Below are 9029 nucleotides of genomic sequence, written 5' to 3' on the forward strand. Positions count from 1 at the left end.
CAAGTGCTGTGCGTGCACAGACACTCGTGCACATGCCAGGGCCGTGCCTGGACGCGTGTGCACGTGCGCATGTTCCGAGGGGTGTGCATTGCGTGCACACGGGCGTGCAAGCTCCAGGGCTGTGCACGCAGCTGCCTGTGTGTGTCCAAGTGTGCGCGTGCCCGGGGCGTGCCCGCGCATACGAGCGGGTGTCCAACGCCCCCCCCCCCCCATCTCCCTCCCCATTCCAAGGCCTGGACGCGCGCAAGTGTGTGCGCGTGCATGTGCCTGCGTGCGCGAGCCGCACGGGGCAGATGGGGGGGGAGATGGGCAGGGGGAGATGGGCAGGGGGATATCAAGGGGGTGGGGGGGGGATGGCGGGGCCGCCCCGCGCCCCCCGGCCCGAGCCGAGCGGGGCCGAGCGGAGCCGAGCGGGGCCGCGCCGCGCCGGGGGCTGGCCGCCCGCCAGCCCTTTCTCATAAACCACATGCTGCCGCGGCCCTATAAAGGGCAGCGCGGCGGCGGCGGCGGCTCAGCCCGGCCCCGTTCGCCGCCTCGCCCGCACCGCCCGGCCCGCGGCACCCCGGCCCCACGGCAGCCCCCATGCCCCGCCTCGGAGCCAAGGTACCCTCGCGCCCCCCCCCCCCCCGCTCCCTCCCACCCCTTAAGCTCCTCGCCGGGCTCCGGGAGACCCCCTCCCCTCTTTGCCGCCCCCCCTCCCTCCTTCTCGCTCCCCCCCCCCTCCCAGCTCCGGTCCCGTTGCCACCTGTGCGGATCCCCCCCCCGGCACGGGGCTCCTCGCGGGTGCCCCCCGCCCGCCCCGCCGTATTCCGGCCCCCGTGTCCCCGCCCGGGGCTCGCAGAGGGGACGTGGCGAGGGCCCCCCCTTGGAGACCCCCGGATCCGGCCACGTCCCCGGCGCCGGGAGGCTCCGGCCCCGTCCCTGCCCCCTGTGTCCGATTGCTTTCGCTTCCAGCCCCGTCCCGGTTCTCGCTCCCAGCCCGTCCCCGGCGGGGTGTGGCTCCATCCCCGTCCCCGGGAGGCTCGGACCCCGGCTCGGTCCCTGGCTCCGTCCCGGTCCCGGCGCGGGGTGGCTCCGTCCCAGCGCCGGTCCCGGTCCCCAGCCCCGTCCCGGCGGGGCGAGGCTCCAGCCAGCCGTGGCCGTGGCCCGCCGGTGCCCCGGGCAGCATCCGCAGTTTCACAAGCCGGGAGGATTTCTGGGCTGGCTCCCAGGGAAATTCCCCCCGGCCGCCACCCGGGCACCCTCTCGGTGCTGGGATGAGGGACACGCGTGTCCCCCCCGGGGGGGCTCTGCCCAGTCCCTGTCGCAGGGGAGTCAGCCCCGGGGGAGCCCCGCTGCCCACCAGGGTGCTCGGGCCTCCCCGCGGCTTGCAGGGAGCTGGGGGGGGAGGTTGGGGTGATGCCAGAGCCGACGCGTGGAAATAGCCCTGCGGGTGCAGACGGTGGAGGCTGGGGAGTCTGGAGGGTGGGAGAGGATTTTTGGGGGTGGGTGGCTCAGTACCCCTGCCCGCAGCTGGGGCGGAGGCATGAGAGCCACGCTGGGGAGAGGGGACGGGGCTGGATGGAGGGGGGGAGCTTGTGCCTCGGCCATTCAGCCCCTGTGCCTGCTGGCGACTGGGAAATTCCCCTCTGACCTGGTGCCTGAAAATAACAGGATGGCATGGGCACGGGTGGGAGGACGGGGGTGTCTGTCTGTGTGTGTCTGTGTGTGTCTGTGTGTGTCTGTGTGTGTCTGTGTGTGTCGTCCACTGCAAAGGTGGCTCCTCTGGGGGAGGAGGCAGGGAAGGGCGGGGGGCTCATTGGTCCAGCACTGCTCTGAGCCGTTTCTCTGCTGTGCTCAGGTGTGCCTGCTCCGCTGCACCCTGTTGTCGTCCCTCCTCCTCCTACTCATCTGCAGCATCCATGAGACAGAGCAGAACAGCTACTGCCAGCAGATCATCACGGAGAAGCACCTGGCTGAGCTAGAGGAGCTGGTGAGTGCCCTCCTGGGCCCTGCTGCAGGACAGAGGCTTGCTTGGGGCCGGGTGGGTGCCAATCAGCCCCCGCGAGCTCTTTGGCAGCTCCACGAGCAAAGTGACAGCACCCAGGAGCCAAGCATCAGTGGGCACCCGACATGAGTGGGAGCTGGGAGTGATGCACCGTCATGCCTTGAGTGAGCGTGGCTGCAGAAAAGTGCCAGTGGGAGAAACAGCTGGGAACGTGAGCTGGACGGGGGCAACGGGCACCAGCATCTGCCACAGAGAGCACGAGGCAGGGGACAGTGGGGAAGTGGCAGAGAGGACTGGGACTGTGGTGTTTTCCGGGCTGCAACGGCTGCGCAGGGGTTAAGCCAAGGAATCTGGCTGCATTCCTGAGTCCAGCTGCTTGCCTGGAAGCTGGGCTGGCAATGGGGCTGTGGGTGGGTGGCAGGCAGTGAGGGGGGCCGCTGGCCAGGCGATGGAGCCAGCCAGGCTGGTGCGATGGGTGCCTTTGCTCTGCGTGGCACATGGGCAGTGCCGGGTGCTCGCACTCTCCCCGGGGGAGACGAATCCTGGCCCCATCCCTGCTGCCGGGGCCGCATCCTGTGCTGGCCCTTGGCTCACCTCTTGAGTGGGAATTACGTGGTTGCCCGCGGATGCTCAGGGGAGGCACGGGAATCAGGGGCACGCAGGGATTTGTACGGATGCGTTTGTCGCAGATTAAATTCTGCCGTTGCGGCACTGCTGGCCTCGCAGCTAACAGGGAGCAAGAGGCAGCAGCGGTGCCACTGAATCCTGCACCGAGCTCAGCCACCACTTCTTAGCATGTAACCGCTATGTCCGGGCTCACTTTACCTCTTCCTCTTTAAGCACCAAGCTGCGGTGCCAGGAGCTGGCAGATGTTGTATTTGCAAGCTTGGCTTCCTCTGCCCAAGCTCTTCCTGCAGCCCTGTGCCCCCAGGAAGCCTTTGCTTTGCAGCCCACCGGGATCAAAAACGGGCGCGTGGCGGGGGGAGAAAGGGGATGGTGCAGGTTTGAATGAAAGCCATGGTTTCCCTGCTGGAATCGCAATCCTCTCCTCCTCTGGCCGTGCAAAGGCGTTTGCAGAGCCGGCCCTCGCTGCAGCCCCGTGGGATAATGGAGCAATTGTTTCCAGTACGGCACAGCTCTTCTGGCAGCCCGCACCCTCCCAGCCTGGGATGCGGGCCCGGAGGCGGGCTGCACGCCCTGGAGGAGGGCTTGCCTTTGGGGCGGTTGTTTGGGGGATTTTCCTCCTTTTGCATTGGGAAATGTTCATGGCACGGGGCTCTGCTCAGGTCTGGGCAGCAGCACTGCCTGCAGGATTCCAGTGTTGTGCAGAGCTGGGGATTTGTGATCTCGGTGTCATGGTCACATCCTGGCGTGCTGTGAAGTGCCCCGGTGCAGGAGGTGGCAGATGCTCTTTTGCAGCTTGGCTGCAGCACGAGCTGGGCTGGGAGGGGGGTGGGGAGGAGGAGAATGATGGATGGAGAGGGAACGGTGGGGGAGGCAGGACGTCCCTGGTACGGGGCCATCCTGGCGGGAGGAGAGATCTGGCCTTGACCTTAGGGGAGTGTCTGGAGGAGAAGAAGGGTGTGGGATCAGTGTGGGGGGGAGCAGAGCCCCCAGCACTGTGGGTCCGGGGGGTTTGTGCACACTCAGGTGGCAGGGCTGGGTCGTGCCCCCTCCTGCTGCACTGCGTGGCTGTGGGCTGACACCCCGCTCTGTCCTTGCAGGCGGACACCCAGATGCAGCATCCGGGCAGGGTCTCCTTCAAGTTCATCAATAAGATGCAGCTGGTGAGTGGCTCCTCGCCAGGTACTGGGAGATGGAAGGGGACAGGGACTGGGGCTGGCTCCCTGGGTGCTTTGGGGTGTCCATATTGGGGTGCACCCCTTTTGCCCACAGACCCCACGTCCCCTCAATCGTCCCCCTTTGCAGGAGGCAGGACAGGCCCCTTGTGGGGAACTTCATAGCCCTTCTGGTCAGGCTGTGAAGTATCAGCTCAGGCAGACTGTGGGAGCACAGGAAGGCATTTTGTGTCTCCGTGCCTCAGTTTCCCCAGGGGGGGTGGGACGATGGTGCTCCCTGTACCCATGCAGTAACCAGTCTCTCCTCCTGGGGGTCCGTGCCCTCCCAGAGTGACTCCGTCTGCTATGTGAAAGCTGCCTTTCCTCTGCTGGGCAAGATCCTAAACAGAACGGTGTTCAAGGAGAACTCTTCCAATGCCAAGAAGATGCAGATGGTGCGCAGGATGTATGACAGCATTGATGAGAACGTGGACCCCTGCATCAGGGAGGAGGATGACAAGGAGCGCATGGTATGGGGTCCTCTGCCCTTCCTGGTGGCTGCCAGACCCACAGGGGTATGGGGCTGAGTGCTTGCCTGTGGGGTGGGTGCATCCTGGAAGTGGAGCAGAGCTGGGTGGCTGTGGGGAGCCCCTAAGTGGGTCAGACCCAGCCACGGGTGCAGCACCATACCCACAGTGGGGACACCGGGCAGGATTGGGGCAAATGCTGAGTGCTGAGCCCAGCTCTTCCTCCAGCTCTCAGAGATGTGCTTCGAGGAGTTCACCACGTCCCCCTACGAGATGCTGGCACTGGTGAAGCAGTTCTTCCAGGACATCAACCTGCTGCTGCAGAGCAAGGAGACCTTCGAGAAGGACTGCAGCCAGGTGTACCGCAGCATGTGCGTGGGGCCCAGGCAGCCCAGCTCCTCGCCAGGTAAGGCACCGGGGCTCTGCCTCTGCCTGCCAAACCCAGCGCGGGCTCGCCTGCATGGGACAGCTTGAGAGCCGCGCGTGCACCTTCTGTGCACACGTGCGTGCAGCTCGTGTCTGTGGGTCTGTCTGCGTTGCTCGGCTGGTGGCCGTCCCCGTGATGTTGGTGAGCTCTGTGTCTGCGTTTGGGGAAGGGGCCAACCACCCTCTGGGGGTGGGAAAAGCTTCAGAGGGGGGGCCGCATCCTGCTGGGATGGGAAATGCAGCTGGAAACAAGGCCAGAGAGAGGCACTGAGGAGTGTCAGGAGGCAGCTCCATCGGCTCGGCTTGAGGTATCAGGCTTGGCTTCATCTCCAAAGACTGAGCATCTGGGTTGGCAAAAGAGCCAGCATGCTGCATGACCTCAGCTGAGCCCCGTTGCTGCCCTGTGCCTCAGTTTCCCCTGGGAATAGTCCTGTGGAGTAAATGCCTCCAGGCTGGGTGAGGCTCAGCCACCATGCCAAGTGTTGCCCGCTGGGGTGGAAGAGCCCCTGCTGCCGTCTGTGCTTGTGCGAGCACCCACGCTGTTGTCTGCATGCCTGTGGAGGAGATGTCTCACTGTCGTCTGTGCTGGGCTGTGCCTTGCCACCGCACCGTGGGGACCGTGGGGACGTTGAACCTGGCCAGCTCCTGTCAGCGATGCTGTGCTGTGGATAACCCGCTGCTGTCTGCTCAGGGGACCCAGTGATGGGGCTTGCTTCATCCTGCCTGGTTCCTGTCACCTCTGTCTTGCTGCCATGTCTGGCCCTGCCTGCTTCCTGCCTCCCCTTCGCTCTCCTTCCTGGGGCTGTTTGGTTCGCATGGGAACACAGGGGGCTGGGGGAGCTTCCCCTGCCTCAGATCTGCTGTCTGCCCTTCTTGGAGGCTAGTGACCCCACGGCCGTCTCTTCTCTCTGCTTCTTTCAGGTGTGGGGACAGATCCTGACTGCAATTGCCTGTCCCCTGCCCTCCCTTCTGCCACCCAGCCCTCCCTATCTTCTGCCACCCATGCCAGCAGAGAAATGGCACCCGCTAGTGCCCGGGTCCCTTTCAGCTTCCTCCATGGCACCCTCGCTGAGTTAGGCAGCAGTGCCCTGTCTCAGTCCCCCAGTAGCTTGGAGGGCAGCTCAGGGACCGATGAGTTCCCAGGAATCGAGCTCAGTGACACGGAATCAGCAGTGTCCCCCAGGATGCAGCAGACGGCTGGAGCCGGTGGCACCGCCGAAGCCCTCCTGGATCCGGCCACCACCGCTGACCCGGCAGCTGAGGACATCTCCATCCCCTCCCAAGGGATGGCGGAGGAGGGCACCGGAGCCTCTGTCCTTCCAGATCAGCCCTCCTCGCCCCAGAGGATGAGCACCAAGATGCCAGCAGCGTCCCCCAGCACTGTCTCTGTGGGCCACCGCGGGGCCAGGATCCGTCCCACGGAGACACCTGAGCCGGTCACGCAGCTCCGCTTCTCCAGAATGGCCCCGTCGGCGCGGGGCCGGGCACCGGGCAGCCTTGGGGACAGCGCGAGGGCGCGGGGCTGGGGGCTGAGTCGGCTGCGGGATCCCGAGGACGGCGGGGCCGGACCCAGCTTTGACTCGAGCTTTGTTCTGAGCGCAGAGCAACATAGGAAGGAGCCGAAAGCCAGGGAGAGCCACCGGGAGCTCCTGATATACATCATGGTGGCCAGCGTTGTGGCTGTCTTGCTGGCCATGGGCGGGCTGCTCTTCTACAAGTATAAATCCAAGGTAAGCCCATCCCTGGCTGTGAGCATCCTCATCCATCCCTGCCTCCCTTTCCCCACTCATCTCTTGGATTTCCAGTGGGGTGCTGCATGGGTTGACATGGGGACCGTGTGAACCCCCTTCCTGTCAGTGCCCCCCGTTATGGGGCAGGGAGATGCGGAGCAGGGTGGAGGGGTGTTACTGGGGAGATTTCTACCCCCTTCTCCTGGTTTTGTTCTACTGAGTGTAGGGGGTGGGAGCCTCCCCCATGGGAAGCCCCATTCCCAGGGCTCACCCCCCGTTCCCTCTCCCTCCGTGCAGGTCCTGGAGAGGCCACTGGAAGAGGGGGGCTGTGACCCTGAGGAGCCAGAGCGAAGGTGGGTGCAGGGTCACCCAGTGCCATCACAGCTCTTGGTAGAGGGCTCCAGGGAGCCCCCCCCACACACACACCCTGGCTGTGGCCCCCGCCCTGGGGACCCTGGCTGGGGCCATCCTGCCCTAATCCCCTCCTGGGCTTTTCTTTGCAGGGCACTACAGGGAGCGAGGGGGTGCCCGGAGGTGGAGATGCAGGAGCTGTGAGGTGAGTGGGGGGGGGCCAGAGGCAGGGGCTGGACCCCTCCCTGTCCCTGCAGGCGCTGACTTTGTTTTTTATTCAGCTGCTGACAGTGCTGAGCAGGGTGGGGACACACGGATGAGCAGGGCTGTGCCCTGATGCTGCTGGTGTGCAGTTTTGTAGCCTATTAATTCATTATTAGGATTTATATACATTTAAATAATATATTAAAAATGCATTTGTTATTTTTTTTCCATTTTAAAAAACATATTACTCCCCTCCTTAGCATCATGTCCCACTGACACTTCTGCTCTCCCCAGGGCCCCAGGTGGGATGTGAAGCTGCTCGGGGGACGGACGGGGATGCTCCCCGCTGTGCGAAGAAGGGCCGGTGCGTGCTGGCCCTGCTGCAGCCTCCCCCCGGCAGCGATGATGCTCACACCCCCCCCCCTCCCTAGCCCCATGGCAGAAGACTGCAAAACCACGGGCAAAGACGGAAGGGTGGGGGGGACGCACCCCGTGCGGAACCCCGGCACCTGGGAGCACATGGCTGGAAGGCGCTGGAGCATCACCAAGGGGCTCTGCGGGGCCGGCGGCAGAGGCAGGGCTGCAGTGCAAGGAGCGTGGCGCTGGCTGCGGGACAGGGACAGTGTCGGATTTGGGCTGCACTGCCTGAAGCTCGGAGAGGAATAGCTCCCCGGATCCAGCCAGGATTCGCCGCTGCCCATTGCTCCTCTCCTACCCCGGCACAGCAGGAGCTGGATGGCACCCCGTGCACCCCTCCTGCACCCCAGCTGCCGAGGAGCCATGGCCGGGACCCCCCCACCCCTCTGCCTCCCTGTGCCTGCACAGACTGCATGCCCTGAACTGCAAGGGGAGAACCCTCACACTGTGAATATTTAATGCCCCCAGGCAGGGGGTTGACGCTTGGTGCCATCCCCGTCCTGCTGCCGCTGTGGCACGTCCTACGCACCTGAGCTGGCCTTGGGAGCTGCCTGGCACCGCTTTGTGCATTAGGGTTTTATTTTAATGTGGTGGATGAATGCCTTTATCCGACAGAAGATTTTTTTGTTTTTGTTTTTTTGGGGGGGGCAGGGGGAAGAGGGCTCCTGCCTCCCTGCAAGGTTATTGCCGCGAGCTGGCCTCGCTCCAGACTGGATTTTTGCAACTGTGCTTTGGAGCAGGGGAAGGCAGCGGTGCAGGGGCTGCTTTTGCATGGGTGGGAGCTGGAGCGTCCCCCCTGGCACTGCCTTGGGGCGCACCGGCAGCACCTTGGGGTGCACCTGCACAAGCTGCCCTTGCCCCTGGGCTTCATCCTGCCCCCCTGCAGCGTTCCCCAGGCCCCGCATTGAGCGTGGCCGTGCTGCTCTTTGGATTTGAAGCATTATTTTTATACAGTGGAAGAAAATTGGAACAAACCACACTTTTTAAAGCATTACGATTAATTTTTCTATGTGTATTTATGACGGCCAAAAGGAGATGTTTCCTGGGGTGAGAGACCAGCATAAGTCAGGAGAGAAGCCCCGCAGCAGGGTGCCCAGGCTGGGTGCCCGCTGGTGTAAGCCTCCAACTTGGCAACACTTTGCACGGAGGGGGAGGCGGGGGGGGAGACAGCCTGTGGTCAGACCGGGATGGGCTCGTTTTGCCTCTTTTTTTTCTTTTTTTTTTTTATACAGTGAAATATTTTATACAAAGTCATTTAAAGAAGTCTATTTAAAGAAAAGAATAGAAAATGGCTTGTATATTTAATATTATTAATAAACACAGATGTGTAGCACTTTGCAATGGTGGGAACTGATTGGGGGGGGAGGCGGGGAGTAGGGGGATGCATCTTGGGATGGGGGTGTCCTGGCCTGGATGTCTGTGCTGATGCGGGGCACGTTCTGTGGGGTGTGGAAGGGGGACCCTGGCTCCCAGAGCAGAAGGGATGTGGGGATGGGGACAGCGATGGCTCCATGCTCATTGCAGCTGTGTATCTGTGACTTCTGCCTGTGCTGGGGGGGGGGGCATTTCAGCTGCTCTGCCTGGCCCCCTGCCCCTTGGCAGCAAGCTG

At 63.6% G+C, this 9029-nt stretch overlaps 1 protein-coding gene across 1 annotated transcript; it reads left to right on the forward strand.

Moving 5' to 3' along the window:
* Positions 1-527: 527 nt before the first annotated feature.
* CSF1 (colony stimulating factor 1) lies at positions 528-8643 on the forward strand. The gene is made up of 9 exons (XM_084301848.1): positions 528-603; positions 1841-1972; positions 3712-3774; positions 4116-4295; positions 4521-4698; positions 5640-6448; positions 6746-6801; positions 6952-7004; positions 7298-8643. The coding sequence occupies exons 1-8, from the start codon at positions 583-585 to the stop codon at positions 7001-7003; spliced, it is 1491 nt and encodes a 496-aa protein (XP_084157974.1). The 5' UTR covers positions 528-582; the 3' UTR covers position 7004; positions 7298-8643.
* Positions 8644-9029: the final 386 nt, after the last annotated feature.

This window comes from Netta rufina (genome assembly GCF_964035555.1).
Source record: "Netta rufina genome assembly, chromosome: 26".
NCBI classification, from domain to species: Eukaryota; Metazoa; Chordata; class Aves; order Anseriformes; family Anatidae; genus Netta; species Netta rufina.

What these genes read in the sequence shown, in the direction of transcription:
- CSF1 (XM_084301848.1), top strand. Translation starts at nt 583, where the DNA reads ATGCCCCGCCTCGGAGCCAAG. An exon ending in TCTACAAGTATAAATCCAAG is followed by an intron (nt 6,449 to 6,745) that starts GTAAGCCCATCC and finishes CCCTCCGTGCAG; the next exon opens with GTCCTGGAGAGGCCACTGGA. An exon ending in CCTGAGGAGCCAGAGCGAAG is followed by an intron (nt 6,802 to 6,951) that starts GTGGGTGCAGGG and finishes TTTTCTTTGCAG; the next exon opens with GGCACTACAGGGAGCGAGGG.